General features: G+C 34.8%; 1 protein-coding gene across 1 annotated transcript; it reads left to right on the forward strand.

The window, feature by feature from the left end:
• The first annotated feature begins 1,170 nt into the window (after positions 1-1,170).
• On the forward strand, positions 1,171-11,311 carry LOC127868341 (heat shock 70 kDa protein 12B-like). Its single transcript, XM_052410020.1, has 7 exons — positions 1,171-1,398; positions 4,209-4,379; positions 4,817-4,945; positions 5,111-5,335; positions 5,816-5,978; positions 6,797-7,017; positions 7,278-11,311. The coding sequence occupies exons 1-7, from the start codon at positions 1,264-1,266 to the stop codon at positions 8,139-8,141; spliced, it is 1,908 nt and encodes a 635-aa protein (XP_052265980.1). The 5' UTR covers positions 1,171-1,263; the 3' UTR covers positions 8,142-11,311.
• Positions 11,312-14,471: the final 3,160 nt, after the last annotated feature.

Below are 14,471 nucleotides of genomic sequence, written 5' to 3' on the forward strand. Positions count from 1 at the left end.
AAAATTAATAAAGCGTTGCAACGCGAAACGATTGAATAATTTGGAGAGTTCTGTTGTTGTTATATTTTGTAAAACTACGAGGATTGCATATATGAAGTGTAAAATACGTTCTTCATCGTATGAGCACGCATGGCCGAGTGGTCTCAGTGGTAGACTTTTTACTCAAAGACTCCAGGGGTCAGTGGTTCGAGCCCTGTTGAGGGTAACTTTTTTTCTTTTTTTTTAATTTTAATGTTGACATTTATCAATATAAAGCATTTAATGACAACTTCAAAACATGCCAAAATCTGTGAAAAGGCCCCTTTAATACGTATTGTTGATAAAAGGGACCTTATCACGTTTTGGTAAATTGACAAAATAAAAAAATGTGTTTCAAATTCGGAAATTTCGTTGTAGTTATGAATAATGATATTTATGAGGAAACAGAAATACTAAAGTTAACATATACCATGCTCTCAAATATCCATAGTTTGCATCTTTTGACGATTTAAAAACCTAAAAATTATATAGCGTTGAAACGCGAAACGATTGAAAAGAGATCTTGATGAGAGTTCTGTTGTTGTCTTTATATTTTGTGACACTAAGAAGATTGGTTATATAAAGTATAAAATACATCACTCATTGTACGAGCACGGATAGCCGAGTGGTCTACACGTTAGACATTTTGTTCAGGGGTCGGTGGTTCGAGCCCATTTAAGGTTAACCTTTTTTCTTTCTTTAATTTTATTCTTCTTGCTTTTTAGATCCAAAGTTTACATTTATCAATATTAAGTATTTAATGACAAACTTCAATACATGCTAAAATCTGTTAAAAGGTCCCTAACGCTGAAGGAGGACATGTATTTTCCGAGTTATAATTTATTTGAATATAGTTTTTGCGTATGTATAACAGTAAATTCTACATGATTAATGCCACAATAATATAATACAAACGCATTTAATGTAATGGGAAATGTTTAACTTTGCGGAAGGGATATATATCAATACACGTTCGTGTTATTTTGTAGATATCTTATTTGTATATAAATATATGTATATAAGTGAATTCAAAGCGAGAGTTTGTTAAATGCAAATATAAATAGTTTTTAAGATGCATTCAAAATTATATCAACATTTAATCTGTGTATCATAATACAAATTTAACATGTTGTTGTTGTTTGTATATTACAGATCTGTTACTGGAGTTCTATACATTAAATAAATAATAAGATGTAAAGATATATATATTCGCGGACGACGTGTTGTGTTTGAGCAGCTGCTACCATGGCGAGTTCTTTCCCGAATCCGAGTCCACCACTGGCCCCTCCGACCCCCAAACCGTCCCCTTTCAGAAATCTACAGGCGGTCAAGGCCGCTCCACCTACTCCGAGTAAACCTGCGATCGAGCTTCTCGAAATAGTACGTATATTTGTATATGTACGTCTTTCAACAGGATTGTTTTAGACGCCCGCGAACGAGAGGGGTGGGTTAGGTAGGGATGACTCCTCCTTACTTTGATTTTGTTTTACATTTAACGTGTCAAATAACCTTATATGGCGCGTTATAGCTCTAACAGCTTTACAGTGATTGATTTTGATACATTTTCGTTAGAGTTAAGCCATTCCCGCCTTATAAATACTTATAATCCCAACGTGATTAATTCCTAAATACATCGTTATAAATAGTCACTAAAATGAAAACATTTTTCATAACCCATAGATGTTATATATACCATAAACTCGACTCTATCTTTTACCGCATACTTTTCCAGTATGTGCTTATCTAAATTTTGGGTGTTATACTTCACTGGACGATGGATGCTTGAGGCTTAATTGGACAATAAAACACAGACGCTCATTGAAGCATTTAGATGCAAGCGCCGTAGCGATTGACAACTGGACTTAGCTGGTTAATTGGCCCGTTATTAATGCCTTAACTACGTATCCTAGCAATAAATTGATAACTGAGACGACATGCATTTGCAAACTTTGCATGATCGCTAGGGAAGTGATGCAAATTACAGTCACTGGTAAAATACACGATCGGAAAATAAAAGCGACCCGGGGACTCTCATATCGAAATTCAAGAGCCCCGATAAGGGGCCGTTAAATGGGTTGTATAAAAAAAACAAGTTGTCGCACTTTTTTTACATACTAATTCGGATACAATGTATTTTTTATATATAAGTGTGTTTGTCAGGTTAATTACAGGTCATCGCCGAGTCTTCACGAGTCACGAGATTTTACAGCATGTATCAATTCCTGTGTTTTTCATTTGTACATAAACACGTGTTATCGGTCAAGGGTTATCAACAGTCTTATCAATCATGAAAAATATATGATCCGCGCTCTGTGAAAAGTGGGTTTAATGCATGTGCGTAAAATGTCGTCCCAGATTAGCCTGTGTAGTCCGCACAGGCTAATCAGGGTCGACACTTACCGCCTAAACTTGATTTTTTCTAGGAAGAGACTATCTTTAAACGAAAAATACAATAAAAGCGGAAAGTGTCATCCCTTATTAGCCTGTGCGGACTGCACAATGTAACTTAAGACGACACTTTACGTACATGCATTAAACCCCCTTATCATAGAGCACGGTCCAAATGTTTCCTCAATTTTGTTTTTGGAGAAATGTACATTCAGAAATCAGATATGTTGCATCAAATGTTTTTAGTACGGGCAGAGTCGATTATCAGACGTTTTCGAGATTAATGCAAGGGACTTACCAGTTAGAGACATCTTGAATGTCGTTTTTACCATGGATATGTTGACTTATTCAAATCATTTTTTACACAATTGACATACTTGTATTGAGTCGATTTTACTTTCGATGCTTCTTTAAATGTTGGAGTTGGTAAGATTGGGTTTAGGAATATCGATGCTTCTTGACTCCATGGTGATGGTTGAAAGTTATTGATGTTGGTTAAGCAAAAGCTGGAAAATGTGTTGCAAAAAGCACACTTACCTGTAAATAGTTATCAATAATTATATAATAAATTTATCAGTATTAAGATAAAGTGGATATACACCAAACAAACACAGAAGTCATGCAGCTTGTTTTTTCTTTATTCTACAAAAAACAAAATAACGACAGTCACCTATTACCTTCCTTGTTTTTTAGGGTTCAATAATGCAGTTTTTTGTTCGAGTATTCATACATACAATTTTGATATAATTTGCATATCATTAATTTATGAACGATTATAAACTTCTTTTCCCAGTTTATCAGGTATTGATGATAAATTCTTATTAAATACATTCTGTTAACTCTTTGAAACGCTTTTGATAACACTATTTGGAACTAATCTTGAAACGTACTGTTTTACCTTGTGCACATGTGTCCAAATAGCACATGTGTCCAAATAAAGACAGCTTTGTATTTAATACGATCATTGTAAACAATTTCAGAACAATTAGGTGACAATTACCTATTTTTGCAATCTACTTAAAAAAGATGGTAAATTCAAGTGTAGAAATTATAGATGACAGCCAATTAAATAAGTGCAGTTACATAAGGAGAAAGAAATTGAACCATTATGATATCCTTTAAGAAGCTTAATTCCAAAAATCAATGTGGTTGTGTACAAGCTAGGTACTCACGTTTTCTCGACAAATAACACATAACTTATTTAAAGGTAAACTAAAATGTTTCAAACTTGAAAATGCAGGAAAAAATCAGTTGTAATGTTTTCACAATAGAAAACTTTTATACACGCTATTAATTCTCCTGTTTCAGCTTATATTTTGTATCTTCTAGATCCAACGTATTTCCGCAGTGTCTCTAACATAGTGTTAGGTTATTTATGAATCCTAATCGGATCGTGCCCAAATACAACTATGGTTTCATGTTTGTAAATAAATGTTCATGTAACTGTCCCTTCTTTGTACATAAAACTGTTCAAACTTTGGAGATTTGTTGCGGTGTTAGGATGGGGTAAATAACTGTGAATGAACCATTTTTTTTTGGGGGGGGGGGGGGGGGGGATGGGGATTTCACAGTATGTTTGCTTCATTCTTCATCGTAGCTAGGCGCCCACGCAAAAGTCTCCAATATGAATATGTATGTCTGTTTGTTTGTCTGTGTTATATATATATATATATATATATATATATATATATATATATATATATATATATATATATATATATATATATATATATAATTAGCAAATAAATAAACCATGTTTTACGTGATTCCGTTCAATGCCAATACAATATTGAATATTTTAGTCATCCGGCCCGAGGCTTGTGGTAGCGATCGACTTCGGGTCGAACAGGAGTGGGTACGCTTGGCAGTTTCGGACGGACTTTGAGCGAGACCGTCTGGACATCCATATCAACACGAAATGGCCCGAGGGTGGACTCTGTTGCTACAAAACACTTACTGCGCTTCTGTTGAAGGTACTAATATAGTTGATATAATGTCCATATGTGTGTTTGCATTCTTAAACTAGTATGCCGCACATCTTATAGCTATATTTGTTTTATTTTCCATTGGTTTATTTTTAGTAACTTGAGTTGCATGTTTTTTTCATTATAAAAACACCTTTGCAAAATGTGCAGTACTATTGCTATTTATAACCGTTCTTATTCAAGTATTTTATGTGATTGCAATCTCTTAAAGATACGCTTAAAATAATACATAAACCCTCAGTACAATGAGGTTGTGGGGATAATTTTGTCATACACCGTGCGATGTAAGTACAAACAAGTTGTGTGGCCTCCTGCCTTCAAATTGGATAGTTTACTTTTACTTACTTGCGTTTTGAATTGTATGTTAAGTTTGTAATGAACGTCATTACTTTGTAAATAACAACATGTGAATGGTTGTCAAACAGCCCGACCAGTCGGTTGCCGAGTTCGGTTTCAGAGCTGACAAGAGGTTCAGCACAATCAAGGAAGAAGAATCCGACTGGGAAAACTGGTACTTCTTTCGAGGGTTCAAGATGATGCTTTATGCAAATGCCGTGAGTAGTTCATTTATTCCGTAACCAAATTTCTTTGGGAACATAAAAAGAACAAGCTACATGAATTAATCCGATAAATATTTTACACACTTTTGATGCAAAGGGTTTTTAGAATTTAATGAATGGAAAAAGTTTTTTATCGAAAACAATTGTGGACTTTTACAGAATTCTTTAGATGCAAAAACCACAATGGAAGACGCTAACGGTCGTCACCTGCCAGCTTCATTGGTCTTTGGAAAGTCAATTCAGTTCATTAAAGAGCACGCAATACAGAGTCTTAAAGAGGCAGGAGTTCCATACATAGAAGATCATACTAAATGGGTGATCACAATCCCAGCTATATGGAATGACCGTGCAAAGGGTTTGATGCGAAAATCAGCTGCGGATGTGGTACGAACTGTTGTCGTACATTAATTGTACACTTTATATTGTAACCACGTGTTCGGTATGGTAAAGGTTTTAGAAATATGTGTGCTTGGTTTTGATTTCAGAAGCGTTAAGTTTATATGATTGACCGGTAAATGTCGGCATCTAATTTTCCCGATCTATTATCAATACATTAATATATACGAGGAATGTAAAATAAAATATATTAACTATCTGATAATGGAACCATTTCTCAAAGTTTTCGTTTTACTTCGATGAAATTTAAAACGACACAATTTACGCCAATACTTACACGTTTATTCGTAAATGTTGTTTGTATATGTCGTACGACTAAATCCGCACTTAATTTTAGTGATTTCTTATTTGTCTTAATGTCTTTACATGAATGAGTTTTACTGTACAGCAATAAATTAATTTAAATTATTTGCTATTTTCTGCATTTTGACAAAAACATTACAAAGATCGTATGTACTTGCTTTAAAGGCGGGAATTCCAGCAGATAACCTGACGATTGCTCTAGAACCGGAGTGTGCGGTCATATACTGCATTCAGCTCATACGTCAACAACTTGAAATCGACGGCGATTTAGGCAAACTGCAGTATATCGCGGCCCCGGACTCCGTGCTTATGTTGGTCGACATGGGAGGTTAGAAATTCGTGAAACAATGAATAAACATGGTGGGAAGCAGCATTTACTGATGGGCGAAGATACGCTAATAGAAACGTGTGATCGGTTGCATTTTAAAATGATGCTCCGACAGATCTTAGTGTTAGATACAAAACAATATGTTATTGTAATATTAGTAAACCTTGCGTTAAAAACATCCCATTTAAAGTAACATAAGTTCTACAGTAAAATGTACTTATTTTCCTACGCATGACATGGAAATACACATTTAAAAGAAAATTATAGCCTGATGTTTATTTGCCATTACTTTACAGATAGCTTGAATTATCACTAGGTGAAATGTTAATGCTTTTAGATATACATATCATACCACCATAAAATAGTATATTTTAAGATGAACTGCAGTGGAAAAAAAAAAATAACAATAAAAACAATCGGTTACTATGTACCGCATTTGAGATTGAGTAATTTTGAGTAACTGTGTCGTTTGGGTTCTGAGATGTTCGATTTATTTTGATAGTATTCTCAAGGTGTGTGGAGGGTGCTACTTTCACATTTCTAAAGCGATTACATCGAAACTTCAAAAAGGTCATCAGCATAGTGTAGATGGACATGACACTTTTTTCACTCAGTTTTCCCGGCACTGTATAGTTGAACAATGCTGAAATAGCGATGGGGGTATAATTAATGTTTATGACAAAGCTATCATTTATATAGTTTTTTTCAAGTTTGGAGACGTCATTGTTTAATGGCGTTATATATTCTCCAATCCATTCCAGTGACGCCTTTTTAATTTAAAAAATAACCGAAACTTTCATGTTGTATTTATGATCTAGGAGATACAGTTGATATCACAACAGTTCGCGTTGGCGAAAGAGGGCAAATGGAACAATTGCAGATGTCAGGTGGCGGACCATGGGGCGGTATGAGGATCAATGAAAAGTTCTTCATTTTGCTTAGAGAACTTATTGGCCAAGACGTATTGGACAAATTTGTTACAGAGAATGAAATGGATTACTTCGATCTTAGGATGGACTTTGAAACACAAAAACGAGAGGTACGGACTTAAATGTTTCGCTTCATTAATGTCAATCTGTAGTAAAAGTGAATATTTGTTATGCAAAACAGTGGTCCGAAAATAATAACATCACTGTAAAATGTGTTATATTTCAGTCGAATAAAAACAAAACCGACATCGATGTATTTAAATGTTTATTTTAATTGATATGTATTCAGAGTAATTCATGTTATGAACATGAGACAAAATATAATATGTCTTCATATGTTTCAACTATTTATCGGTGTTTTATTTAAAAGGTTAAACACCCAAGTGACTCGGATTCCAGCCCACGATTTCGACTCAGAATTCCTGATTCACTGAAAACTTTGTGGGAAAGGAAAACAAACAAAACCCTTTCAGATATTATGAAACAAGATCATATGAGGGAAAAAGATATAAAGTTTGCAAGTTCGCGCCTATCAATTCCAATAAAAATCATCCATGAAATGTTTGATGAAGGTGTACAAGAAATTTTGAATTTCACAAATAAGATTATTGTGTCCCACAAAGTTAAGGGATTGCCTATTACAGCGGTGATAGCTGTTGGAGGTTTTGCGATGTCAAGCTATGTGATGAAGGCATTGAGGCAGGAGCTTGGTGGAAAGAACATACCGGTTGTTCGTCCTCCGATCACGGAATTGGCCGTCTTGCTCGGTGCAGTTCTTTTCGGACAACAAGAGGACATCATAACTTCCCGAATAATGCCGTACACGTATGGCGTGTCGTGTACCATGGCATTTAATGCGGCAAGACACAGCGCGGAACACAGATTTGAAGACGGCGGGAGGCTTTGGGCTAACAACTCTTTTCGGAAGCACGTTACTCGCGGCCAGGCTGTTAAACGTGGAGAATGGATCGTGGACAAGGATTACTTCCCTGAATGTGATGACCAAACGTCGGCGACTATCTACGTCTTTGCCTCCGACAAAACGGATCCGATTCACACTACTGACGAAGGTTGTCAGTTCGTGGGTCAGTTCGACGTGGAGTTTCCACGAACTGTGGCTAAACCAATGGCAAGAAAGGCAGTAACAGTAGCAATGCGATTCGGAGGCACGGAGTTGGAGGTTAAAGCAACAAGCAATGACGGGAAAACATGCAAGAAAAAATTAAAATTTTAAACTATACAAAATGAATGTTTTGAAAGATTTTGTATTATATTGACGATTAAAAGCACAGAGGTGTGACGGAAAAATAAGTACATCCCATATTTTATCTCATGTACTTTGAATGTAAATAAGACTTATTTCGGGGGGAAATGTATATATAATTATACATTTAGGGTGGTCGAGTGGTTCGATTCCCGGCCCGGGCACTGGAAATTTCAGAAATGCTTCATGTGTTTCCCACCCAACTAGAGATGTACTGGTATGAAACCAAGGTAATTCTCACGTGTATCGGTGCTATACACTGAGTATTTCGCAAAGAGCTAGGGCATCGCACCGGATCCCTTGTATCCCAATACTGTCTCTTCTGCTTGCTGTCTCTTCAGCGAAATCCAAAGGACCCGATTGGAAATAAGTGCTTGCACTTTCATGGGTTATTCTTGACTACAAGGTCAAAAGAAACACATACATACATGCCATTCTTTTTTTCTTTATTTTTAAGTTTGAAACTGTTCTCGGAATATTAATTTCTGTAGTGTTTGGCTATAGGCCTACTGCAGTAGTGATTCATGGGACAACGACCAAGGACAGGACCACAATGGAAATAAGGGCTTGCTCTTTTTGTGTTATCCTTGGTTTGGTGAGCATGTTATAGTTTTTTGTACATGATATAGTTTTTAATAATTGCTTATTATTTTATTCTATGTTATGTTGTGAACTGTGTATATGCTTCATATGCCGAAATAAATCTATCTATCTATTTAACGTAGTATTATTGTAAAAGCAGTCGTGGGATACGCGTACTGCTTTTTATTATAAACCTGTTTAATGCTTTTAACAAAATACAGGTTGTATCAATCGTTGAAATAAAAAATCCCGTATTACGCTACTCGCTGTTTCCAATTCCGTATTACCATACTAGCCGGACTACTTCGACCCATTTAATGACGTCACATTACACGCACCGAAAATAGAAATATTTTATATTACGAAATATATTACGTTGTACATCGTGTGACGTCATTTCTGTGACAAAACACACTCGTTTTATCTAAACTCTGTAAGGACATGAAAGACGTGGTGTTTTTAGCAGTAAACTATGTGTGAAAAACGTATTTTGGAGTGTGTGTTTATCATGCATAAATGATATATTTCAATAGGAATACAATAAAATAGTGTGGTTTAAACTAAGTTTCGATAAAGACATGGGAGATAGAAGTGGAAATGCATATCGTTTAAACGTTTTTGTTATAAACATCGGATTTAAGTTGTCAACTTAATTGTTATAAAAATTGGATTAACGATGGCATTAAGGTAAGCGTGTCGGAAACCTGTGTTTTCCCGGTTCGAATGTTTACACGTAAATTTACATAAACTGTATTCATACGCGTCTTAAATAAACTATGGCGTACCGTTTAAGTCATTGTTTTGTCAGTTTTGTTAAAGTAAAAAATATATATGTTAACTGTTTTCGTTAGTTGTTGTATATAATAAAAGGAATATCTCGTGGCTTGTGCTATTTCGCATCACACTCGAGGCTCCGCCTCTCGTGTGATACGTCATCACACAAGCCACTCGAGTGATACAAACTCTTGGAACAATTGGTTAGCGTAATATTCCGTATTTATCGCATACCATACCCTGTTTCCCATGTAATATAACCATTACTTTTTTTTTATTACACATGTGTAATAAAACATTTTTAAGCGTTTTCATTGGCTAATTTTTCGTTTATTGACCAATCGCATTTTGTTATTTTGCTGAAATGACGTTTGCAACGTCATATGACGTAACGATTTATCGGGATTTATCATTATGTTTGCGTACATATTTATTTAATTTGCTCATTTTAAAACCATGTGATAGAAAAAATATCTGACACTCGTTGTCATATCATACCATATTTTATTAAACTCGTCCAGGAAATTCGTTGGTAAGCTCGCCAAAGGCTCGCTTACTAACAAAATTCTTGAACTCGTTTAATAAATATGGTATGATATGACAACGAGTGCCGGATCCTATATATATATTTCAATCTAATGCTGTATTATGTTGGTTCTTTATCTTCACTCTTATCCCCGCAAGGTCTTCCTGCACGAATAATCTAGTAACGTTCAGAGGAAGGGATCTTGACTTTTTTCGTTGCTCTTTACCTTAAACCAAGCTACGTTGTACATGGTTGTATTTCTTTAAATTTAATAAGACGCGTGATAACATTCAGATTTAACACATCTTATTTGTTTAGTTCTACGAGTGTGAATGCGCTGATGATGAGTATTTCTTATTTGTATAGTTATGTTGATACACTCAAGCCATATAGATTTAATAATCCGATATTATAAGCATACAACGGAAGATGCATGCTTGCTTTGTTTTCAGGTAACCCTGTCATACTTCTACATGTTAAGTAATTGTTTCGCGCGATAATCTTTGTAATCATGTTAATTATATGCATTTTACGTATTTTATGTTATTTCTATAAATTCTTATTTGTATGGGACATTAAAATAATGTTGTAGAAATAGTATTTGTTGTGTAATAAGCTCTACTGTGATCGCAAATGTTATAGTGTAAATCATTTTGTAATATACAAGCATATGTTATACCATGTAATATATTTATATAATAAATGTGTTGTAAGTATGTAATAGAGATTGGAATTTATGTACCTGTAATACTACATAAAACCACATTTTGGTCTGTATGTACCGTTGTTATTCTTATTTTTTCGCAAACTTACAACAGCCGTGTATTAAGTGTCCTCTTCTAAATATGAGTATCAACGTCTCTCTGGGAAATCATGGCTTTAAGTTAATAAATGTGCGTTAAAAGTCGTCCCAGATTAGCCCGTTTAGTCCGCGCACAGGCTTATCAGGGAAGAAACTCACCGCTTTTATGGTATTTTTCGTTAGAATGAAATCTTTTCTTTGCGAAAAACCTAGTTTAGGCGGTAAGTGTCGTCCTTGACAAGCCTGTGCGGACTTCACAGGCTTATCTGGGATTACAATACGCACATTCTTTTAGCCCGATTTTCCCTGAGCGAGGCTCATACACATGATTTGCTATGAATCAAAAACATGTATTAATAATTTACTTTGTCATATACATGACAAGTGGCCATTCAAACATAGACCATCTACAAACATTTTATTATTGCTGAACAATAAAACTTTTTGTGAACATTTCCTTACTTTCATTTTATGCATGCGTAAATCCATTACAGAAATAATTCCCATTATTATTGATGTATTAATCTTGTCTCTATACCTGTTTTGCCTTAATCAATGGAAATTTTACTGAATCATTAAGTAACATTGATATTCATATTAAGCTACAAAAGTGTATGTTTTCTGCTGTGATTTTATTTGATGTTACTGATCGTGATACTTAAAGAATCATTCTTCCTTCAAAATTGTGTTATGTTATATTTAAGAAATAATATTTTTCTATCATGGTTTATTGTCGAATAACCCACAATAAGGAGTATAGATGCGTAGGAATTAAATCAACGAGTGCGAAGCACGAGTGATTTGATAACACGCATCTATACAACTTACTGTGGGTTATTCGACAACAAACCATCATAGAAATTTTTTATTTCGATTCTAACACGATTCTGATTGATTTGGTTCAAGCTTTAGGACGTGAACTATATTTTTTAATACGCCGCCCTTCTTAGTACAAAGTTAACTATTTAGTGACGTCACTGAATTGTACAAACATATGACGTCGTTTTCATTCATAAAAATGTTTTGCAAATGACGTCACTTTCATTGAAAACAACAATCGTAGAAACTTGCTGACGTCACGTTTATAGATGCTACTGAAAAGCTGACATGTATGGCAAGCGGTTCGACGCATAATCCCAAGAAACTAGGTTTCTCATGAGAACCTAGGTTCTCAGAATGAGAACCCTAGGTTTTCAAATGAGAACCTAGGTTCTTGTGAAACCTAGGATACCAAACGAGAACTTAAGTTCTCAGAATGAGAACCTAGGTTCTCATGAGAACCTAAGTTCTATGTGTCTATGAGAACCTAGGTTCTCATGAGAAACCTAGTTTTTTGGGATTATGCGTCGAACCGCTTGCCATAGACATGCTTTAAAGTGTTTTTTCGAATTACGCTTCCTTACCAAAAACATTCTTTGTAGGTGTGGTTATGCCACTTATCACCAAATATACAATTTGTTGTTTCATTACATTTATATACATGCTACATTTATTACATTTTTTGGGCGGGTTTTAGCACCTGCATTTTACTGCAATATTTTCTTTATTCATTCGGAACTATTTTCGAAACATTAAGCTCCGCCCATAAGTTATTGCAGAATAACCCCACACTTGGGTTTCCTTCTTTGTCTATAGAAAACAAGTCGCGTGCTCGTGTCGTTAGAATATGTGTCCGTGTGTTTACAAAAAAAACAACATGTAAGTTATTAGAAAGTTAGTTGCCTTATTGTCATTGAGCCCAGTGTTCACAGAACGACGTTTTTTAAGCATCTTCCTTGGTCAAAATTTGAACTCCAAACATTAATTAAGTAGAAAACAACATGTATGTGAAACACATACGAATTATTCTATTTTAAGTAACAGTTACTTTGACCTGGCCTGGATAGGCTCTGAGTCAATCCAAAGCTGGGTCTACATTTAAGATATCTCCTAATAAAATGTTCACAGAATACCTCCAAACTTTAAGCAAAACGTGTTGTATATTAAAATAGCAATAAACTTGACCTTGTTTTGATCGGTCCTTAATGCAATCTGAAAGCTAGGCCTCAATGCAAGTTTCCCTAAGCTTTGATGCGTCCGTCGGTAGAGTGTAGTTGAAGATGCTACAGATGACAAACAATGTTTACTCAAAGTCAATACCCTATCACGTTGTTTAAATCAAACAATTTTGTGTAACCATGTGTACCGGATCAAAAAACGTGAAAAAAGAAACTACAGGAATTTATTGACATAAACCTCGGTTGTAAGGATACTATTGGTATCGCCCGCATCACTCTTCATTTAAACTTGTCCCGAAACACTTTCTCTATATTGAGGACAATGAACGTTAAACGTTTGTAACAATCGACCAACGTGCGATTTTCCTTACCAATTCTCTGTTCACGTGTAACCAGTCACTAAAATATGTTCATATTCACGATTGAGTGAACAAAACACGCCACATAGCTGTCCACTGAAATATTAACAAGGACGGAAACGCTGAATTGAAACACCATATCAGGAAAGCAATTTTAAGTATCATTTTATGAAAGCATACTTTAAAAAATTGAAAACAAATAAATTACTGAACTTGCTCTAATAATTATTTGTAACAATGGTTATTACTTAAACAAGCGTTTGGGTTATTATGTACGCATCATTTAATGAATTTACCAATATGAATGAGGCACTTTGTGATAATAAACACCCACATCGAACATAGTCAGCTCACACATATAATGAAACAACTAAACGAGAATGTATATTTTAAAATCTATATGACAAATAAATGATATTACAAAACAGCGAATGTGGGAATCCGATCGATTTCAATTTGAAAAGCTTGCAATTCGAGAAATGTAGTTATATGTTTATTACTCGACTATTGTTAAATGGACGTGTCCAACATTGAAATGTTTCCAAAAAGTTGTCACAGTTTCATATTAACTGTATGAATTTTTTAACCCGAGGCAAATTAACTTACTAAAAACTGTTAATACATGAATATTTTGTATGTATAATCAGCCAAACTCGCAAAACTTATAAACGTTGTTTGTAACCGCTTTTCATCTCAAATTTAACAAGAACGTGTATCGCCACTGACAGGTTTTAATTACAATCTTAATTGAAAGCGTGGCGAGACCTAGTGTTTACGAAATCATGTTTATACAGGTCGTGGGTCTCGAACCCAAAGGCGGTTTTTTTTTACCATTGTTGTTGTTTATTTAAATAATTAATAGCTGTTTTTCGGTTTTGTTTTTGTCTTTTTAAATTGCGGAAGGACTATACATAGATAAGCTTCGACATAAGTGTGCTTATCCGCTCTTCGACATATGTGTGTATCCCTGCTTTTATGTGCGTAAAATATCAGTTTTATGGACCTGCATACCAGTTTCGTTCCTATTAATGCGCACGATATGTTTTGTAACCAGATTTTTAAATTATTCAGTTTAAAAATCACCACCTCCGTTCTTATATTCCACTTTAAGATCGATTTCATAAAAAATGCAACGCTTACAAGATATTGTTAAAGTGATAATTATGTTTTCCTTTGGACTTGCGGATTATACAGCATTTAAATGTGGACCAAATATGATGTGTTATTGTATGAATAACACAAGCGATGGGTTATAATGGA

Source organism: Dreissena polymorpha, chromosome 2 (genome assembly GCF_020536995.1).
Source record: "Dreissena polymorpha isolate Duluth1 chromosome 2, UMN_Dpol_1.0, whole genome shotgun sequence".
NCBI classification, from domain to species: domain Eukaryota; kingdom Metazoa; phylum Mollusca; class Bivalvia; order Myida; family Dreissenidae; genus Dreissena; species Dreissena polymorpha.

What these genes read in the sequence shown, in the direction of transcription:
- LOC127868341 (XM_052410020.1), top strand. Translation starts at nt 1,264, where the DNA reads ATGGCGAGTTCTTTCCCGAATCCGAGTCCACCACTGGCCCCTCCGACC. An exon ending in TATGTTGGTCGACATGGGAG is followed by an intron (nt 5,979 to 6,796) that starts GTTAGAAATTCG and finishes TTTATGATCTAG; the next exon opens with GAGATACAGTTGATATCACA. An exon ending in TTGAAACACAAAAACGAGAG is followed by an intron (nt 7,018 to 7,277) that starts GTACGGACTTAA and finishes TTTATTTAAAAG; the next exon opens with GTTAAACACCCAAGTGACTC.